Source organism: Chiloscyllium plagiosum, chromosome 25 (genome assembly GCF_004010195.1).
Source record: "Chiloscyllium plagiosum isolate BGI_BamShark_2017 chromosome 25, ASM401019v2, whole genome shotgun sequence".
Classification (NCBI taxonomy): domain Eukaryota; kingdom Metazoa; phylum Chordata; class Chondrichthyes; order Orectolobiformes; family Hemiscylliidae; genus Chiloscyllium; species Chiloscyllium plagiosum.
The window spans coordinates 45,553,526-45,575,482 of NC_057734.1; the positions used below are offsets into that span (position 1 = coordinate 45,553,526).

The window sequence follows — 21,957 nt, forward strand, 5'->3', positions numbered from 1 at the left end:
TCCATCTGCCACTTCTCAGCCCATTGGCCCATCTGGTCAAGATCCTGTTGTAATCTGAGGTAACCTTCATCGCTGACCACTACACCTCCAATTTTGGTGTCATCTGCAAACTTACTAACTGTACCTCTTCTGCTCGCATCCAAATAATTTATGTAAATGACAAAAAGTAGAGGACCCAGCACCGATCCTTGTGGCACTCCACTGGTCACAGGCCTCCAGTCTGAAAAACAAACCTCCACCACCACCCTCTGTCTTCTACCCTTGAGCCGGTTCTGTATCCAAATGGCTAGTTTTCCCTGTATTCCATGAGATCTAACCTTGCTAATCAGTCTCCCATGGGGAACCTTGTCGAACGCCTTACTTAAGTCCATATAGATCACTTCTACTGCTCTGCCCTCATCAATCTTTGTTACTTCTTCAAAAAACTCAATCAAGTTTGTGAGACATGATTTCCCACACACAAAGCCATGTTGACTATCCCAAATCAGACCTTGCCTTTCCAAATACATGTACATCCTGTCCCTCAGGATTCCCTCCAACAACTTGCCACCACTGAGGTCAGGCTCACTGGTCTATAGTTCCCTGGTTTGTCTTAAACAGTGGCACCACGTTTGCCAACCTCCAGTCTTCCGGCACCTCACTTGTGACTATCGATGATACAAATATCTCAGCAAGAGGCCCAGCAATCACTTCTCTTGTTTCCCACAGAGTTCTCAGGTACACCTGAGCAGCTCCTGGGGATTTATCCACCTTTACGCATTTCAAGACATGCAGCACTTCCTCCTCTGTAATCTGACAATTTTGCAAGATGTCACCATCTATTTCCCTACATTCTATATCTTCCATATCCTTTTCCACCGTAAATGCTGATGCAAAATATTCATTTAGTATCTGTGGGAGGAAACCGGAGGACGCGGAGTAAACCCATGCAGACATTGGGAGAATGTGCAAACTCCACACAGACAGTTGCCCAAGGCGGAAATTGAACCCGGATCCCTGGAGCTGTGAGGCAGCAGTGCTAACCACTGAGCCACCGATGTTTTAAGATGCTGACCTGTCAGATGTGACAAAAATGTCAAGCTTCCTCACCTGTTTCTGCAGTCTCCTCTACAGTAGGGGGTTGGTAGACAGATGTCTGGTATTCTGTTTGCAGATTGGTGTGCTCCCTTGTGTTGTGAATTCTCTTATCTTGCAGGCAAGTAGAAGGGTTACACATGATCACAGTGGGAACATAACCCTTTTATCAGCATGTTTATCTATGAAAAAGTCCTGTGATCGCCCTAATAAGTGTTCCCTACATGCACTGTCCTGCATGAGGTACAACTTTCACAGCTTGAACTGGCTCCATGTCCACATGTGCCATCTGGTGTTCAGGCCTGGATCCAAGCTGCTGTTTGGCATTCCTCTACAGTCTCTACCTTTATGTTTTTTGATGCTTTTTGTGTGTGCCACTTTGCAAAGAATGTACTCCAGTTACCCCTGTGGAACACGAGGTTGTTGACCCCTTGCAATATTGAACTCAGTCTCACTTGTGGACATGATATGGACGTGCTGGTGTGGGACTGAGGTGGAGAAAGTCAGATGTCACCAGCTTTCAGAATGCTGCTCCTTCGTCAGGTGAAGTGGCTTCACGAAAGTGCAGCACTCCAAAAGGTTGTGATTTTAGATAAACTTGTTGGACTAAATCTGGTGTTGTGTAACTCCTCAACTGTGGACCCTATGGCTGCTGACCTCTGCTGCCCCCTGCAGCCAGGCAGGAGGGCGTCCTGCTGTCATCAACGGCCAACTCCAACTGTTCTTTAGGCAGTCTGGATGACAGCCTGGGAGATATTTTTAGACCTTGAGACTTCTTATCTATACTGAGCAGCAAGTGATTGGAATTCACAGATGAAATTAGGAGCAGTTCTAGCATTTCAGGGAAGCAGTGATGTCTGAAGGTAGGAGAGGAGGTGGTAGCAGTGTCCGTGGGAAAAACACCACCTCGTGAACAGCCAGAGTGATCCTGCTGCGTGGCAGGTAATAGGTGCCTGCCTGTCTGGGTACCATTTAAATAAACATGGCTCCTAGTCCTTCACTCAAAGGAGGTCATCACAGATCTAGCAATTTCCTGCCACATGATGAGTCGGGTCTCCCCTGAGCCTTAACATAATCTAAAGTGATGGCTACTACTGCCATCCTGCTCCCCAAAGGGAATTGCCACAAACTTCCAAATCAGGACTGTAGTCACAAGAAAAAATTTCCATCCATTGTGTCAGACGATGCAAAATGCCAAGTGGAGTAACACAGAATTATTTTTAAAAATTGCTTTGTTAAATTGGTTGAGAGCTATTTAAATAGCGTGTGTAGTGGTGGATAGAGGATGCTCTATTGTTTTGTGGAATGAATTCTGTATTGCAAATTGACAAGATAAGTGACAAATGAAATTGAATGTTTGCAAATTAAGTTTTGCATATTAGAAGGAAGTTCAACAATAAGGATATTTAATAGAATTTGGACAAGAATGCTTGACACTTTCAATATCGAGAAAATATGCAAGACCTAATTGACAATTGGAATATGCAACTGAAAATCGGTGGACAAGCATGTCGCTATCATACAGAAACTTTATAATCTGTTACTCAGACATTAGAGTATTGCATGCATTCAGGCAGCTACTTACTTGTAATGGAAAATTTCCAGGCAATACCAACAAGAATTATTCAAACTACCAAGAGCATTCAATGTGAGCAAATACAAGGAAAAACCTGACCTTTACTGTTGGGGAAAAAGTGTTAAGGAATATACTCATTGAGGGTTATATGGTGTTATATGATAAATCCAGGATATTACACTTGGGTCTGTTGAGCCAGCAGAGTCAGATAGTATAAATTTAAATTGGTGAAATGTAAATTTAAAACTTAGTAAGCATATAGAGTAGAGCAAATTACCTTTTAGAATAGGGTGGCACAGTGGCTCAGTGGTTAGCACTGCTGCCTCACAGCACCAGGGAACCAGGTTCAATTCCAGTCTTGGTCGACTGTCTGTGTGGAGTTTGCACATTCTCCCTGTGTCTGCGTGGGTTTCCTCCGGGTACTCCAGTTTCCTCCTACTATCCAAAGATGTGCAGCTCAGGTTAATTGGCCATGCTAAATTGTCCATAGTGCTCAGTACATCAGTCAGAGGGAAATGGGTCTGTGTGGATTACTCTTCGGGGGGTTGGTGTGGACTAGTTGGGCCAAAGGGCCTGTTTCCACACTGTAGGGAATCTAATCTAATAATTTACCAGGTCAGATGGTATATTCAAACCTATTGGGAGAGCTCATAGTGCAGTTAAATACTAAGTCCTGTGAATTGAAGCTTTGGCTGAGCTTCTTTGACATCTACTTGTGCTCTCCAAATTTATGGATAATTGAACCATTTAGATTATTTCTTTTGTCCCTTTGTCTCACCAAAAGGAGAGGACAATATATAGCCAAGTGGACACAATGAAATCGCTTAGATTTGGAATATTATCTAGTATATTGCACAATGACAAGCTGGATGACATAGTGGTGTTATCACTAAACTATTAGTACAGAAACACAATGTTCTGGAAAACTGGGTTTGATTCCCACCGTGGTGCTGAATTTGAATCGAGAGTTCAATACAAATATCTGGTATTAAGAATCTATTGATGACCTTGAAACCATTGTCAATTGTCAGAAAAATCCATCTGGTTCACTCATGGCTTTCAAGGAAGGAAGTCTGCCATGTTCACCTGACCTGGCCTACTTGTGACGCCAGACCCACAGCAATATGATTGGCTCTTAACTGCCCTCTGAAATGACCGAGCAAGCCACTCAGTTGTATCAATCCTACAAAGCCTCAACAAAGAGAAATAAAGGAATCAACCTTGGCAGCAGAAAAAGCCCTCCTTGCAAAGACTTTCTTGCCAACAAATTGCGAGAGCTCTCTCAGCAATAGCCTGACATAGTCATGTGCACAAACTCATACCTAACAGAGAATGCCCCAGATGGCATCATTGCCATCTGTGGATATGTTCTATAGCACCAGCAGTGCAAACACAGTAGAGGTGGTGACACAGTGGTGTACAGTTGGGAGGGTTTTGCTCTGAGAGTTCTCCAACATTGACTACAGGCCTCATAAAGTCTCATAGAATCAAGTTGGGCAAGGAACCCTCCTGCTGATTATCACATACTATTCCCCCCCCCAGCTGATGATTCAGTACTCCTCCATGTTGAACAACACTTGGAGGAAGCACTGAGACTGACAAAGCTGCAAGGTGTACTCTGGGTGGGGAATTTCAATGTTAGCTGCCACGAGTGGCTCAGCAGCAACAATACTGATTGAGCTGGTCAGGTCCTAAAGACTAAAGTTGCTGGACTGAGTATGCAGCAGGTGCTGAGGGACCCACCAAGAGGGAAAAACAAACTTGACCTCATGCTTAGCAATCTGCCAAATTTGTCCATTGAATCTGTCCATGACCATTTCTGTAAGGGTGACCACTGCACAGTCCTTGTGGAGATGATGCTTAATGGGTCAGACTTCAAATAGATCCAACAACTCCATGGGGCACTGAGTCATCAACAGCAGTAGAATTGTACGCCAGCAAAATCTGTAACCTAGTCGCCTGGCATGTCTCCCATTCAAACATTACCTCCAGCCAGGAGATCAATCTGGTTCAATGGAGAATGCAGGAGGGCATCCAGGAGGAGCACCAGACAAACCTAAGGATGAGGTGTCAACCTGGTGAGGCTACCAAACAGGACTACTTGCATGCCAAAGAGCATAACCAACAAGCGATAGACACAGCTAAGCAATCCTATAACCAATAGATCAGTTGTAAGCTCTGCAGTCCTGCCACATCTAGTCATGAATGGTGGCAGACAAGTATCTCCATTTTCAATTATTCAGTTCCCGTATCTGAGGAGGAATGTGCTGACCTTGGAGGGGGTTCAGAGAACGTACACAAGAATGGTCCTGAGGATGAAGGCTTTGTCATATGAGAAGCATTTGAGAGCTCTGAGATTAAAAGCACGTGGGGTGGGGATCTCCTTCAAATTGAAAATGTGCAAATTCCACACAGACAGTTTTCTGAGTCTGGATTCGAACCTGGATCCCTGGCACTGAAATGGCGCTGCTAGCCACTGAGCCACATGCCGCCCTTCTTTTGTGACAGACTCAATGATACAAGCTGAAGAACAGGCTTCTTGTGAAAGAGAAAGAGTAGGAGAGCACTGAGACTTTTCCCACTTGGCTCTAGGAAGCCCTGCTAGTCAACACAGGAGAATGGAGAATTAAAATGGCAAATTTAAATGAGAAAGTGAACTACATACTGACAAAGAGCTGCAAGTTTAAAATATGCTGATATTCTGACTCAAAACTCAGAATTTGCCTGACTGGAAAATGGGTTCTTCACTTCTGTCACCCAGTCTCTTATTCCTCTCTTGTATTTTTTTCCCTCTGATCTCACTTTTTGGTCTTTATTTGCTTGTCTTACATTTTGAGTTTTTCTTGCTTCTCATGTTGCAGTTTCTGAATCCTTATCCTGTTTATCCCACTACTCTTCCAATTTTTGGCACTTGTTTCTTCAGGTTGTTGTTGGTTGCAAAGGCTAGTTGTGCACTGCATGTTTGGATGCTGGGGTTTCCCATACAATTTTGCTGAGTTTAGTATAGAATTCACATATCATTTGCACAGTGAAATGTTCAATTATATTAAACTGAGAAATGAAAGAAAACAGCTTCAAGTTGTTGGTTGGTCACCCTGCTGTAAGAACTGAGACAAGTGAGGGGCTCCAAACATTTCTCCTTTCAGTATTGTTCTATCCCAGTTCCTCAAAATTATCTTGCTGCATTGATTTTTTTATTTAAGCAGGATGAGATGATACTGTAAAGTTGCCCTCTTCACTGGGGATAAAATTCTAAAACTATGTTTTCATTAAATGAATAAGTAAAGTTCCTTTTCTATTTCCTCTATGTTATTTGGTCTGATGTGTAACCTTTCACTATTTGTTTTGTCTGCAGGATCCATCCAATGTGGACAAGTTTAATGTTTCAAACTTTTTCCATGTCAAAAATGACCTGAAGGTGCCTGATCCAGGTAAAAAAAAATCTCTGATTGATGGACTTCTGTATCATTATTAGATTTAAAGTAGTATCAGTTGATCATGTAAGTCTTTTGCACAAAACATTTTACTATGGGCACATTCCTTTAAGTGCCCAAAGTGACCTCATAGCTAGCGTACACTCTGTGTAAATACATGAACATGTGGCTTCATGAAACCTATTATGAAGCTAATATTTTTATGTTTTCAGAATGTTTTCCATCATTTATATGCCTTCAAATGTCGTTTAGTCTCACAACTGAATTTTGTGGAACTTAAAATTATCCTAAGTGTCAGGGGTTTCTTCAGTCATTTGTGCATCTGAATTTGCAGAAGGAATAGCTATGTTTAAAATATAAAGAAAGTTGGGAGTGGGCTGTACAGCCATTCACTATACAGTAATGAATTACTGGGGAGTGACTTAAGCTATAGCAGAATCCACTCCTCTGATGTTTGTCACTGGTTGAACTGGTGTAGGAGAAATGAGTCTTCATTTATGATTATTCTCTGTGATTTATTTTAGAAAATATTTATTATAGGAATCCAACATTCTAGTCTAATAATTTAATTTGCAAGTAACACTTAACACAACTGTGACTTGAATTAAACTGAATGTTGATTAGTAGTGAAAATCTGTCAGCTGAAGTGATCCTAAAGGCAAAAGAAAGAACGATATTGCTGTTATTTTTCTGTTAATGCTGGTGGTGAAAACAAGCAAAGGAGTTTGTATTCTGCTGTATAACATCAGGCAAAACAAATAGATTCATTCTGTTCTTAAATAAAGTAAGTAGTGTTACTGGAGGTGATAAGGTACAACAGCATAGGATGTAGATGAAACAAGCTGCTTAGTTAGGGTTGAGGATGAGGCAGACATGGGAGTATAACCAAGGCTATTAGTGTAATGGGCTAAGTGTGGAGAAGATGGAAAGTTCTGAGGAATAGCCCTAGTGATAGTTTGTAGAGAAGAAAGAGAATATCTGAAGTGAGGATTCTTTTCCAAATCTTCAGTTGAAGTTATTTGTTTAAGTGTGTAAAAATGACAAGACAGAAACGATTCAGTCCAGCTAATCCATTTTGGTTTCTTATGCATGTGAGAAGTCATCCAGATTCTGCACGCCCCCATAATCCTTCATTATTTTTGTTTTCAAACAATCTATCTCTAACTGTGAAGTAGCTTCTTGAAGCAGCAAAACAGTTCAAGTATTCAGTTATAAATGTAGGAATAAAACACTTGCTGAGCCAACATCACTTTATTTCCTGTGAATTGGGCTATCCATCATATCCCCTCAAGGAGAGTTGCAACTAGGGCGAACAACAATATAAGTACAACCTGAATGTAAACCGTACTTAAATATGTGTTAAAGTGAACTATCCCCATCTGTTTGAGCCCAGACTGCTGATCTGTGACTGGAAACTTAAGAGCTACAACAGAATGGTTGAAGATCTTCTCACTTTTCTGTAGAAATGTGATGGGTAAACACAGAAAAAAAGATTAGAAATCGTGGAGAATTTTTGTCTGGTCATTTTCAGAGTCAAGCGCACACTTGATTTCATGGTATTTATTGTAAAGAATTGATGTATGGGGAAGATAGCTACAGTATGAACACTTAACAGAAAGATTTAAGGCATATACAAAATATTTGCTGAGAATGAAGATTCACACACAATAATTGTACTGAATAATTATAAATTTGTCTGCACCTATTGCCACTGCAACCACAGAGAGTGCACTCAACACCTATGTAGTTGCAATGCTTCTGTCATCACAGCTAGCGATGCCACAGGTAACTGCTTGCATCACAAAGTAGGTTAATTCAAAGGATTAATTTTCAAATGTTTTGGTCATTGCAATATCCGCACAGCCCACTCCTAATACTTGTCTGTCCCATTCCAGATCCCTCACCACCTCCCTGCTTTATCACTATTTACCATTATCCATGAGTGCGAGGATAGGAACAGAGTGATCAGGGAAATAGCCAGCACAGTGAAAAGCAGAGCAACTACTGTAACATTTATTTGGCAGTAAGGAGAGCAATGATTGGAATGTCAAGTGTGGTGAGACTGGAACGAGAGTAATATGAGCATTATTCAGGTGTACATCTGTCAGTGGCAATACATGCGCCTGTCGGTAGAGTGGATGTAGACTTCCTTGTTACAAGAGTGCATTTATAATTTGCAGTTGATTTTGTCAATACTTGGCCATAAGTTCTACAGTAACTGTATTGTCATCTTAATATTGTTCATCTTGTTGCAGCGGACTTTATTTCCCAGTACAATGGAAGGAGATGTGTATGGATTTAATGGAGCTAATTTGTTGTTAAGTTATTTAAGATTGATTTCTTTGAAAGACCAATTTAAAAATAGATATTATTCTTAATGGCTGTAATAAAATGGAATTGGATGTGAAAGATTTCAAAAAATGTTGAAAGTATATTAAATAATTGGATGGAATAAAAACTGTAGCATGTCTGTACAATGTACTGTCAGTAAACCAAGGAGGTATGAATTTTTTTAAAGCTGTGATTGTGAGACACAAACCTTGAGATAAACTAAATTCTATAGAAGTGTGTGTCCAGTAACTTGTCAAATCAAAATGAAATGGCCTTATACCTGAAGGATCCTGGCAGCTGTATAAAACAGATCACGTTGACATTTGCCAGTTTTCTCTGAAGAGGTGCAGTGTTACAGACCAGCAAATACTGTATTTATTAAAGCAATCAGTGCCAAATTCGTTGAGTTCTTTTATGATAAAATTTCCTTCATGATAAAGGGTGCAACTTAAGTAACCAAAGATGTCTATTTTTATAGACCTATTTAGCCCAAGGGAAATGTTCTATTATTTTTGACAAATGGCCCCATCAGTTTTATTACCTAGATCAAAAAAAAACAGTTCTACTGAAGTACTTTGACTGTAAAATTCCAGAATAAATGCAGTTTATTATATGGTGAAAGCATGCAACCACAAAACAAGGGAAAAAAACTAATTTGTTAACCTGTACAGCCAGCAAGAGAGATTTGCCAGTCCCCGATCCTGATGGTCCAAATTTGAAAGACTTTTGAGTGAGCTTGAAATAGCCTTTACCAATAAATATTTTGATTTGTCATACACAAACCTGCTTAGCACATGTCCTGAGGTCATTGCTGCATTATGTTGATTATGTCTCAATGCTGAGGTTTTTTCAGGCAACTGCCTTGTACCTTCTTGCACTTCTGGTACTTTGTTCTTGTCTGTGTTAATCAAGTAATGGAGGAACTGACAAATATACCGAAATGCATTGTGGTTCTACTTTGCACTTGATTCTATCTTGTTTCTACAGCTTGTAGGATCTGCACTAACTGTATTGTCATTTTAATATTGTTCATTTTTATTTCCCTGATTTCTGTGTATATGTGCACTTCTCCATTCTAAACAGGAAGATATATGGTTTCATCCCAGGTCCATTGTGAATTAATTAATCTCAGCTGCACAGCCAAAGGCTGGTGGGAATATGTTATGCATGCTATCTCTTGAGTTAGGTGTATTGCAAATTGGGCAGTGATCTTTGTTCCCAATGCATGAAGAGTTGGCTTTGATGTTCATTAAAATCCAATAAGCCATAGGTATTTTCAGCTGTGACTCTGATGAGAAGTATTGCCAATTCAGCAATATAATGGAGGACAGTCGCCATCCATGGAAGGATACAATAATTAGATTTAACTAATGGCAAACCAGAAATCTCTTCTAGAGCTCAAAGTGGAAGGCAGCAGATGGAGGGACCCACCTAGGTGTAGTTTGACAATTCATGTCACAAAGCAGTTGCAGATGAGCTACAGTGCCTGTCTGAGGATGTTGGAAGTCAGATGAGCTTGGTGAACAATGATGGTGTACAGTGGCAGCAGATTTCCCGGCAGGCACAGGTACAAGAAGCAGCTGAGGAAAACAAGGTATTCTCAGGATTCCAAGACTATAGTTTAAACATTTCGTCCAAGGTTGTTTTAACTATTACAAAAGATCAGCTGAATGACTAATTCAGATAAATGGTTATGAGGAGAAATTGAGAAGTTTGGACCTATACTGATTGAAGTTTAGAAGAATGAGAGGAGACTATATTGAAACATACAGTATTCGTCAAGGACTTGACTGGGAAAGTATAGAGAGGTTGTTTCTCTGAGTGGGGCAATCTAAGACCAGAGAGCATCATCTTAGGATAAGGGTTTGCATGTTTAAGACAAATAAGGAGGAATTTCTTCTCTGACGATAATGAAACCTGTGAGCCTGTGTCATTAAGTAGATTCAAGGCTAAGATAAGCAGTTTTTTTTTAATCAGTAAGTGAATCAAGGGGTATGGGGGAAAAGACAGGAATGTGGAGTTGAGAGTCATCAGATCAACCATCATTCTCACTGAATGGCAGAGCAGACTCAGCTGGGCTAACTGGCCTGTTTCTGTTCTTCCATCGTCTAAACATATGAAAGTGTCTGGTTTGAGTGACACTCAAGTGTTCCCTCACTACTTTCCCAGGTTTCACATTATCCTGTGCAGTTATTTATTCAGAATAAATCAGCTGTTATTTATAACAATATATTTTCAATAAATTGTGTACTTTAATAGTCTAGACTTAATTCAGAAATTCTGGTGTCCTGAATTTCCACACTGATTTACTGTACACGACACATGGATGCTGCGAGTGTCCTTTCGGATTTCTCACTTATACACTGCCTGTTTTCTAGAGGAGGAGAAAGCAAGATCAGACCCGTCATACTATCTCAAAGCCACCAGTCTGGAACTGAAGGAGACTTTGAGTGAGCTGTACAGAGATTATAAGGGAGATGAAATCTTGGCATCTATCATGAAAGAACCAGAACAGAAGAAAGTGGATAAAATAAATGCGGTGAGTTCAAATATCAATAATACATAAAGACTTTACATCTTTTTTCAATGAAGATGCCATGTTAAATGAGAGAATCAATAGTTCACTGCTCTTTTGAAAATATGGAGTGAATGTCAATGGATCACTTTTGAGGGGGTTTTCAATTTAATAATAGAACCCTAATGCTTTAATGTTGTCGTCCAATTAAATAAAAAAAAACCCTCTCATTTACTGGAAGATTTCAGCTAATTTCCATTTTAAGTAGGTATAATTAATGGATAGGAAAAAGTGAGGACTGCAGATGCTGGAGATCAGAGTTAAGAGTGTGGTGCTGGAAAAACACAGCAGGTCAGGCACCATCCGAGGAACAGGAGAATCAACGTTTCGGGCATAAGCCCTTCATCAGGAATGGATGAAATTAATGGATAATCAACTGACCAGATGTAAACTTGAGGGGTTCACATTAAGTAAACTAAAAACAAAGCTAAAGTGTTTTCTGAGATTTGGATATGTTTTCATATCACTAAATCTTTAGCTTTATATGTACTGGAAACCAAAGCTGGTATTTTGAGGCTGATTGGTAAGATTTTCTTTAAAATAATCAGAATTCATTTTGGATTAGGAGTCAATGATCTTGATAATCTCAGAAGTCTTTTATTTGAGTTGGTGCACATTTGGTGACCCTCTGCCACTACCAACATGTGTCATGGTTCACTGAATTACACAGTTAAACTTGTTGATATTCTGAAATAATATCAGATAATCCTGGAAATTTACAGCATCTGGAATAAAAAAAAGTCTGACCAAGTTGTCAAAAAGATTAAAACTTTTACTGCTTTTTTCCAATGCTGACAGACTTGCAATGTATTAATGGTGTTCTCTTTTACTGTAGTTCATTAAACTATCAAATTCTGTCATCGTAAGAGATTCCAATCATTCTGTGGTTGTCTACTCATAAGTGTCAACTGCATCTTCAGGTACTAAATAGCAAATGTTGGATGTGAAGCGATTCAGTGTAGAAATTGTGATTTCCTTACCACTTGTGTGGCATTGAATTCACTGAGAATGAAGTGAATCCCATATTTACAGAGTCAATCACATAATTCTTTTTCTTACAGATCCTGTAAAACAATCCCTTTACAAGCCTCATCAGTACTATCATGTTATGTGCCTGATGCAAGATGTTAGAAGTCAGGCAGATAATTAAAAATAAAGCTTCATGCAGCATGAGTAGTTTTACCAAGCAGCATCTTTAAATGTGAGAAAGAAAGCTGATTACTTCTTGCCATTTATGAGTTACAAGGTTATGTGTTTCCATCATGTAGATATATGATTCATTTACAATTCGTTTTAAACTTGTCCCTTTCAGCTGTACTTCATTGATCATGCTTATTGGCAAAGTGATTAAGAACCAATAGAAATAGATAGTTGGGTTTAATCTTGGACACATTGGCATGGCTGGGGGACCCAGTGTTAGTTCTTGCTTCTGTGTTACTGCATTGTATAAGATAATCAGAGGGTTAGATAGGTTAGACAGTGAGAGCCTTTTTTCTCAGATGGTGATGGCTAGCACAAGAGGACATAGCTTTAAATTGAGGGGTGATAGATTTAGGACAGATGTCAGAGGCAGTTTCTTTACTCCGAGAGTAGTAGGGACGTGGAACGCACTGCCTGCAACAGTAGTAGACTCGCCAGCTTTAAGGGCATTTAAATGGTCATTGGATAGGCCAATGGATAAGAATGGAATCGTGTAGGTTAGATGGGCTTCAGATTGGTTCCACTGGTCAGCGCAATATCAAGGGCCGAATGTTCTATGTTGTTTAGTGGTGTGATCACTACTGCTGAGGCAGACTGATGTAGTTCTCTTTTTTTTTTGACACTGCCCCAATATACAGCCATTTGAGTTTATCCAAGTTAATTACTATGTGTCATCCCTTCACCTGATAACATAAGTTGTCCAGATCATCATATATCTTGAGTACTCATGTCATCTGGTAATGCTGGGTTGATATCATCAGGACATTTAGTATACTAGAAGTGCCCTCCCCATTTTGTTTTAATATAAGTGGGACAGAAATGGCCTTTTGGTACTCTGCTGCTTATTATCTAAAAACATTATTCCAGTGATCACTGGTATCTGCCAAGTCCGCAAACCAAGTTTGCTGTTATACTATTTGTCCTTATCACCTCTAAAGCCTCGTGCTTTCACTAAAATTTTCTACTTATGAAGATCCAAATTGATGTTAGCTACTGTATGCCTCTGATCATCAAATGCATTTCCATCTTAAAAGAATCTTAGCCGATTAGTACCCAGAGACTTATTGTTTCCAAAACCACATCACAAGTATTTTTGGATTCTGTGTTATTTAATAAACATTGATTGCAACCAGGAAAATGTATTCAAGCATTTACCACACTGGCAGTGTTGATCAACTAGTCTATAATTCTTTTATTTTAATCAAACAGTTGTTTTTGAATAATTGGATTACATTAGTTAGTTCTCAAGTATAGCCCTAACATTTAAGAAGTTTCAGAAGAACATTTAATTAGTCCCTTGCCTTTGATTTGTCTGTATACTAATGATCAAATAAATACCACCCTGACAGCTATTTGGCTGACACAGTCTCTCTTTGCTGCTTGGCCTGGTCATTATTTAAATGTATAAAGGTGCATCAGAAACTGTTTCTTGTTCCTAGCAGCTGCAGATTCTTCCAGTCTTCATGTTGAAGGTTTAATAAATACACAAATAAAGATGATTATAGTATTCCAATCATTTCAGTGCACTGGTGCATGGGCGACTGTTATTGCCAAATGCATTTGCTGATTAACTACCTTGATTTTGTATCATTGAACCTGACATTTTTTTACTAATGTAGCTTGACGAATTTGAGCAATTTTCTGATGACCCCTATTTCTGATGTGATGCTATGCTGATCTGCAGTATCTCGTTTTTGTGTGTCAACACTTGGCCAGTGCTGAAAGTTCTATTCCAAAAGGCTAATTTAGAAGAATGCAAAGTGATATAATTGAAATGTTCTGAATGTGTTTGACGGGGTAGATGTCAAGGGATCATTTCCACTGGTTGGGGGATCAAACATTAGGCACACTCTCAGGATAAAGGATGAACCATTTAGAACCATGATGGAAAGAAATTTCTTCACTCGAAGCATCCTAATTCTATAGAATTTTCTACCCTGCGTGATTGTTCATGTATTTGAAGATTGAGTTGAAATTTTGGGCCTTGGAGAATTGAGGGATATGTGGAGCATGTGGGAAAGTGAAGTTGATGTCCAAGCTCTGCCTTAAGCATTTTAAATGATGGAACTGCCTCGATGGTCTGAATATTCTTTTAAGTGCGCTAGAAAGTACATGTGCATTGTTATTCCAACTAGTATGTTGTTGAATTACTTGTTCATTAATGGAAGAGGGGTGTTAGGAATAAGATTAGGAATCTAAAGATGCAAATTGCCGCATAAGGTGATGATGTAGCGGCTGTAATGGAAGCCAGGCTTAATGATGAGTAGGAATGAAAACTAAACGCTCCAAGCTACAATGGCCTGAATTTTTCCGTCAATGGCAGTGGTCCTAATTGCACATTTGTACCAGATTCTTTTTTTAATTTATTATTTATTGGAATGTGGATGCGGCTGGCTAGGTCAGCATTCATTGCCCATCTCCCATTGCCCTTAAAGTTGTGTTGACCTATCTTCTGGAATCACTGTAGCCTATATGGTGTAGATATATTTTAGCAAAGGGAATCCCAGGTTTTTGAACCAGTGACAGTGAGGGATGGCAATACAGTTATAAGTCAAGTTGGAAAGTGACTAGGAATGGAACTTGTAGGTGGTGGTGTTCTATGCACCCACTGCTCTTGTCTTGTTTTGAAAGTGCAGATGAGTCTTGGTAAGTTGCTGCACTGTATATAGTAGTTAGTATACATTGCTGCCAATGTGCATTGCTGGCAGACGGGACACCAAAGAGTCAGTCAAGTGAATCCAGATAGGCCAATCGAGTGAATGGTTTGTCCTAGATTATGTCCAGCATCTTGACGATTGTTGGAGCTGCACTCATCCTCAGATTCTGCAGCAGTCCATTAGCAAATGCACAAACACCTGGACAATATCCAGGTTTGTGCTGACAGGTTGCAAGTAACATTCACATAAGTGTCAGGCAATGACCATCTTCAACAAGAAAGAATCTAGCCATCACCCCTTGAAATTGAGTGCCAACACCATCACTGAATCTACCAACATCCTGGATGTTACCATTGACAAGAAACTGATCTGGACTCACCACATAAATATTGTGTTTACAAGAGCCAGTCAGAGGCTAGGAATATTGCAGAGAGTAACTTGCCTTATACCACCCAAAGCCCATCTACCATCTATCTATAAGATGCAAGTCAGGGTGTGATGGACAGCTGCCTGGATGGGTGCAGCTCCAACAGCTGCAAGAGGCTTGACACCATCCACGGCAAAGCAGCCCAATTGATGAGCACAACATCTACAAAATTACAGAGAGTTAGGCAGAAATTTAAAAAGCGGGTCCTCAAGGGTAGTTATATCTGGATTACTCCCAGTGCTACGAGCTAGTGAGAGCAGGAATAGGAGGATAGAGCAGATGAATGCATGGCTGAGGAGCTGGTGAATGGGAGAAGGATTCACATTTTTGGATCATTGGAGCCTCTTTTGGGGTAGAAGTATGGAGGTTAGCAAACGTGGTGCCACTATTTAAGAAGGGCGGTAAAGAGAAGCCAGGGAACTGTAGACCAGTGAGCCTGACCTCAGTGGTGGGCAAGTTGTTGGAGGGAATCCTGAGGGACAGGATGTACATGTATTTGGAAAGGCAAGGACTGATTAAGGATAGTCAACATGGCTTTGTGCGTGGGAAATCATGTCTCACAAACTTGATTGGTGAGATTGATGTGGAGAGATTGGAGAAGAGAGACGTTAAGGGACATCTAAGATAAGCATTCGCAGTTATAAAGGCTTTTGATATATAGAAGAGAGTGGGAAAGTGTTTTTTTCTGACAATGTTATGAGCTGAAATACACAGCCTGAGAGGGGTTAGAGTCAGGTTTCATTGGAATTTTGACGAAGTGATTGGGCTTCTACTCGAAGCTAACTATCTGGCAGGGTTTTGTGAATAAATGTGGAGTGTGGAGCTAAATTAGCCAGCTCTGGTAGAAAGTTGATAAGACTGTGCTTGCATTTATATGATCAAGCTATATGAACACAGATGCTCATTCCCTGCAGCAGTTATCACAAACAAAATGTGCCTTGATTTATTTCCTACTTTTGGCTTTTAACTTTACAGACTGGTTTAATTGTCCCAAACAGTAGAGACAGGGAATTCCAATCATTAACAACCCTAAGAGAAGAAATCTTTGCTCATCTCCACTTTGAATTGGAAACACGTCATTTTGGAATGATGTTACCTAGTTCTGAAAGGAAACATCCTTTCATCATTCATTCAGTCAAGCCATTTAAGAATATTCTAACAAGATCATCTTTCATTCTTGAAAATTCCAGTAATGTCGGTCCAGTTGCCAGACCTTTCCTCATAAGTGTGTCCATCCAGAAGTAAGGAGACCAAAATTGTCTGCAGTATTAAGTGTGGTCTCTCAAATGCTCTGTACAATTTAGTGAGACTTCCATATTTTGATATTCCAATCACATTTCAATAAAGACCAATATTCTATTTGTATTCCTAATTATTTGCTATACTTACATGCTAAATTTGTGATTCATATGTGGACACTCAGATCCGCTGCACCACAGTATTCTGTAGACTCTTTCAATTAAAATAATATTCTGCTTCTTTCTTCCTCCCACCAAAGTGGACATGTCATTTTTCCATGTTATTCTCGATGTCTTAATTTTTGCTTGCTTTTGAAAATTCTTGAAATACTAGCTGCTGATCCAAACACTGCAATGAATGACTTAAATTTAAAAGAACAAAAGTTTAAATATTAGGAATTTGAGAGAGGAGGATGTAAATTTACATGATAGACTTGTATATTACCCTTCTGAGAAGTGAAAATGGATCATATAAGTAATAAGAGCTATTTTTAAGACTATTCAGTTACATTAACAGTAGTAATATATTGGAATTAATTATACAAGGATTTTGATAATATAATAGCAACATCAATACATTCTCCAGTTGTTCTGGTATTTTCATTTCACTTCTGTAAATACACCTCTGGCCTTGTCATTACAAAGCCCTTTAACATAGTAACATGACACGCTTTTTTTTCCTCCTGTTTGGTGTATCTACTGCCTAGTTAGCATATTGAGTTTCTTTTTGACTTGAAAAGGTCCAGTGCTTTTAATAGTTCCACTGAGCCAATTAATAATACTAATGCCTTCCAACAAGGAAAGTTTGAACTTTGGCATTTTTTCCTGGTTGAAGTTTCACTGTTTGTTGAGTACTGTCCTAATGCTCTTTGACCAACTCTTTGGAATGTGAAACATAGGCAGGAAGCGTAATCTCTAGTTTTGCTTTATTGCATTTTTAAATCAGTTTGGACGGTCTTCTCACCTCATGTAGATTGTGAAGGAACAAAGATGGCCTTTAGTAGAGTGACATGCTCTTCCTGTCGGATGTGGGGGTTTAGGGAGAGTTTCCGTGTTACTGTTGATTATGTCTGCAGGAAGTGTCTTTGGTTGTGAAGCCTATCATATCACATGGATCAGCTGGAGCGGCAGTTAGAGGCAATGAGGAATTTACAGGAGCTGGGGATGTGATGGATGGCAGTTAGAGGAAGGGAGAAAAGCTGCAGATACAGGCAGGTAGATGGGTTAACTCCAGAAAAGGTAGGAGGGGTAAGCAGGTAGCGCAGGAGTCTCCTGTTGCTATCCCCATCTCAAACAAGTGTGCTGTTTTGGAATATGTAGGGGTGATGGACTCTCTGGGAAATGTAGTACGATCAGCCAAGTTTCTGGAACAGAGAATGGCTGTAATGTAATGTAATGAGGGGTATGTAGGGTTCCAAGCGATCGATCGTGATAGGGGACTGTCTAGTCTGAGGCACAGACGCATGTTTTTGTGGTCAGCATTGAAAAATCAAATGGCATGTTGCCTCCAGGGTGTCAGGATCAAGGATATCTTGGGAGAGGGTGCAGAATGTTCTCAAAGGGGAGAGAGATCAGCAGGACGTTGTTCGAACTAACAACATTGGAAGGGAAAAGGATGAGATTCTGAAGGGAGAACGTAGAAAGTTAGACAGGAATTTAAAAAGGAAGATCTTGAGGGTAGTAGTATCTGGATTACTCCCGGTGCTATGAGCTAGTGAGGCTAGGAATAGGAGCATAGAACAGATGAATGCGTTGCTGAGGAGCTGGTGCTGGGGAGAAGGGTTCATATTTTTGAATCATTGGAATCCCTTCTGGGGTAGAAGTTATTTGTACAAGAAGGATGGATTGGAAGGGGACTAATATACTGGTGGGGAGATTTGCTAGAGCTGCTCGGGGGGGGATTTCAACTAGTAAGGTGGGAGATAGTGAAGAAAGAGATCAATCTGAGACTGGTACAGTTGATAAAAGAAGCGAGTCAAACAGTCAGGGCAGGGAGGGACAAAGCAGAGAACAAGGTAGGACTGATAAGTTAAACGGTTTTTGTTTCAATGCCTAACAGGGAAGGCAGATGAACTCAGGGCATTGTTAGGGACATGGGACTGGCATATCAAAGCAATTAGAAACATGGCTCAGGGATGGACAGGACTGGCAGCTTAATGTTCCAGGATACAAATGCTGTAGGAAGAATATAAACAGAGGGCAAGAGAGGAAGGGGAGTAGTGTTTTTGATAAGGGATAACATTACTTCAGTACTAAGGGAGAATATTCCTGGGAATACATCCAGGGAAGTTATTTGGGTGGAACTGAGAAATAGGAAAAAGACTGATAACCTTATTGGGATTGTATTATAGAACCCCCCCCCCCCCCCCGAATAGTCAGTGGGAAATTGAGAAACAAATTTGTAAGGAGATCTCAGTTATATGTATAAATAATTTTGTTTTAGTAGGGGATTTTAACATTCCAAACATAGACTGCCACTGCCATAGTGTTAAGGGTTTAGATGGAGAGGAATTTGTTAATCATGTACAAGAAGATTGTCTGATTTAGTCTGTGGATGTACCTCCTCGATAAGGTGCAAAACTTGACCTCCTCTTGGGAAATAAGGTAGGGCAGGTGACGGAGGTGTCAGTGGGGGTGCACTTAGAAGCCAGTGACCATAATTCTGTTAGTTTTAAATAGTGATGGAAAGGATAGACAGGATCTAAAAGTTGAAGTTCTAAATTGGAGGAAGGCTAATTTTGACGGTATTAGGCAAGAACTTTCAAAAGTTGATTGAGGGCAGATGATCACAGGTGAAGGGATGGGTGGAAAATAGGAAGCCTTCAAAAATGAGACAGCGAAAATTGAGAGACAGTACATTCTTGTTAGGGTGTAAGGCAAGGCTGGTAGATATAGGGAATGCTGGATGACTAAAGCATTGAGGTTTTGGTTCAGAAAAAGAAGAAAGTATATGTCAGATGTAGACAGGACAGATCGAGTGAATCCTTAAACGAATATAACTGCAGTAGGTGTATTCTTAAGAAGGAAATCAGGAAGGCAAAGGGGGACATGAGATAGCTTTGGCAAATAGGATTAAGGAGAATCCAAAGGGATTTGATAAATATATTAAGGACAAAAGGATAACTAGGGAGAGAACAAGGTCTCTCAAAAATCAGTAAAGGCAGCCTATGTGTAAAAGTGCAGGAGATGGAAGAGATACTAAACAATTATTTTGCATCAGTGTTTACTGTGGAGATGGATATGGAAGATATAGAATGTGGGGGAATAGATGGTGACATCTTGAAAAATGTCCATATTACAGAAGAGGAGGTGCAAGATGTCTTGAAACGCATAAAAGTGGATAAATCCCCAGGACCTGATCAGGTGTACCGTCAAACTCTGTGGGAAGCGAGAGAAGTGATTGCTGGGCCTCTTGCTGAGGTATTTGTATCATTGATAGTCACAGGTGAGGTGCTGGAAGACTGGCGGTTGGCTAAAGTAGAGCCACTATTTAAGAAGGGCAGTAAGGAAAGGTCAGGGAGTGTGACATCAGTGGTAGGCAAGGAGGGAATCCTGAGGGATAGTATTTACTTGCATTTGGAAAGACAAGGACTGATTAAAGATAGTCAACATGGCTTTGTGCATGGGAAGTCATGTCTCACAAACTTGACTGAGTTTTTTGAAGAAGTAGTGAAGAAGATTGATGAGGGCAGAGCGGTGGACGTGATCTATATGGACTTCAGTAAGGTGTTCGACAAGGTTCCCTATGGGAAACTAATTAGCAAGGTTAGATCTCATGGAATACGGGGAAACCTAGCCATCTGGATACAGAACTGGCTGAAAGGTAGCAGACAGAGGGTGGTGGTGGGAGACTGGAGGCCTGTGACCAGTGTTGTGTTCATTGCTTTTCGTCATTTATATAAATGTATGAATATGAGCATAGGATGTATAGTTAGTAAGTTTGTGGATTACACCAAAATTGGAGGTGTAATGGACAGTGAAGGTTATCTCAGATTACAATGAGATCTTGATCAGATGGGCTAATGGGCTGAGAAGTGGCAGATGGAGTTTAACTTAGATAAATGTAAGGTGCTGCATTTTGGGAAAGCAAATCTTAGCAAGTTATACACTGAATGGTAAGGTCCTGGGAGTGTTGCTGAACAAATTTACTTGGAGTGCAGGTTCATAGCTCCTTGCAGATAGATAAGATAGTGAAGAAGGCATTTGGTATGCTTTCTTTTATTGGTCAAAGCATTGAGTACAGGAGTTGCAGCTGTGCAGAACATTAGTTAGGCCACTGTTGGAATATTGCACGCAATTCTGTTCTCCTTCCTATCGGAAAGATGTTGTGAAACTTGAAAGGGTTCAGAAAAGATTTACAAGGATGTTGTCAGGGTTGAAGGATTTGAGCTATAGGGAGAGGTTGACTAGGCTGGGGCTGTTTTCCCTGGAGCATTGGAGGCTGAGGGGTTATCTTATAGAGGTTTATAAAATCATGAGGGGCATGGATAGGATAAATAGACAAAGTTTTTTCCCTGGGGTCGGGGAGTCCAGCACTAGAGGGCGTAGGTTTAAAGTGAGAGGGGAAAGATATAAAAGAGACCTAAGGGGCAACCTTTTCATGCAGATGGTGGTACGTGTATGGAATGAGCTGCCAAAGGAAGTGGTGGAGGCTAACACAATTGCATCATTTAAAAGGCGTCTGGATGGGTCTATGAATAGGCAGGGTTTGGAGGTATATAGGCCAGGTGCTGGCAGGTGGGACTATATTGGGTTGGGATATCTGGTCGGCATAGACGAGTTGGACCAAGGGGTATGTTTCTGTGCTGTACATCTCTATGACTGGATCTGAAACTGCAGTAAGCGGGTTATGATAGGGTATTCTTCCCCTCCTTTAGCTCTAAGAGGAGTGGCTATACTGGTAAGAAGGAACCTCCCTTTCCAGGTAACTGTGCAAATTAAGGATGAACATGGCCAGTTCATCATTCTTAAAAGCTCTAATACTCTAAGAAGAGTATGGCGTATTGAAAGTGTATTGTCCCCCCGGTGCACACTCTTAAATTTCTAATTGATGCAGTCGCTAAATTAATGAGCCTTGGGGTGTGCCGCATGATCATAGGAGGGGATTTTAATTACCTAATAAATCCCAGGGTTGACAGGGTGCCAAGGGGCCCAGCAGGTACGCCTGGGCAATCTAAGCCATTGGTGGACTTGTTTGAGGATTTGGGATTAATGGATGTGTGGAGGTATTTTCACCCTAATGGAAGAGACTTTACTTTCTATTCCAACCCACACAAATGCCATATGCGAATTGATATGTTTTTTATGCCATAGGACTGTTTAGACAGAACGTTGGTGTGCAAAATTGGGATTATAGCTGTCTCAGACCATGTGCCAGTATATACTTAGATGTTAAATTCAAGGGTGGACATTGCCCTGGCACTGGCACGTGGGCCCATTCCTGTT

At 40.3% G+C, this 21,957-nt stretch overlaps 1 protein-coding gene across 2 annotated transcripts in view; it reads left to right on the forward strand.

Annotated features, from left to right (window-relative positions):
• ppil2 (peptidylprolyl isomerase (cyclophilin)-like 2) overlaps positions 1–21,957 on the forward strand; it is a 363,209-nt gene that overhangs the window by 120,485 nt on the left and 220,767 nt on the right. For both annotated transcript variants that reach the window (XM_043716077.1, XM_043716075.1), the window contains exons 9-10: positions 6,006–6,081; positions 10,794–10,954. In XM_043716077.1, coding sequence (XP_043572012.1) covers positions 6,006–6,081; positions 10,794–10,954 — 237 coding nt within the window. The remainder of the gene's footprint in view (positions 1–6,005; positions 6,082–10,793; positions 10,955–21,957) is intronic.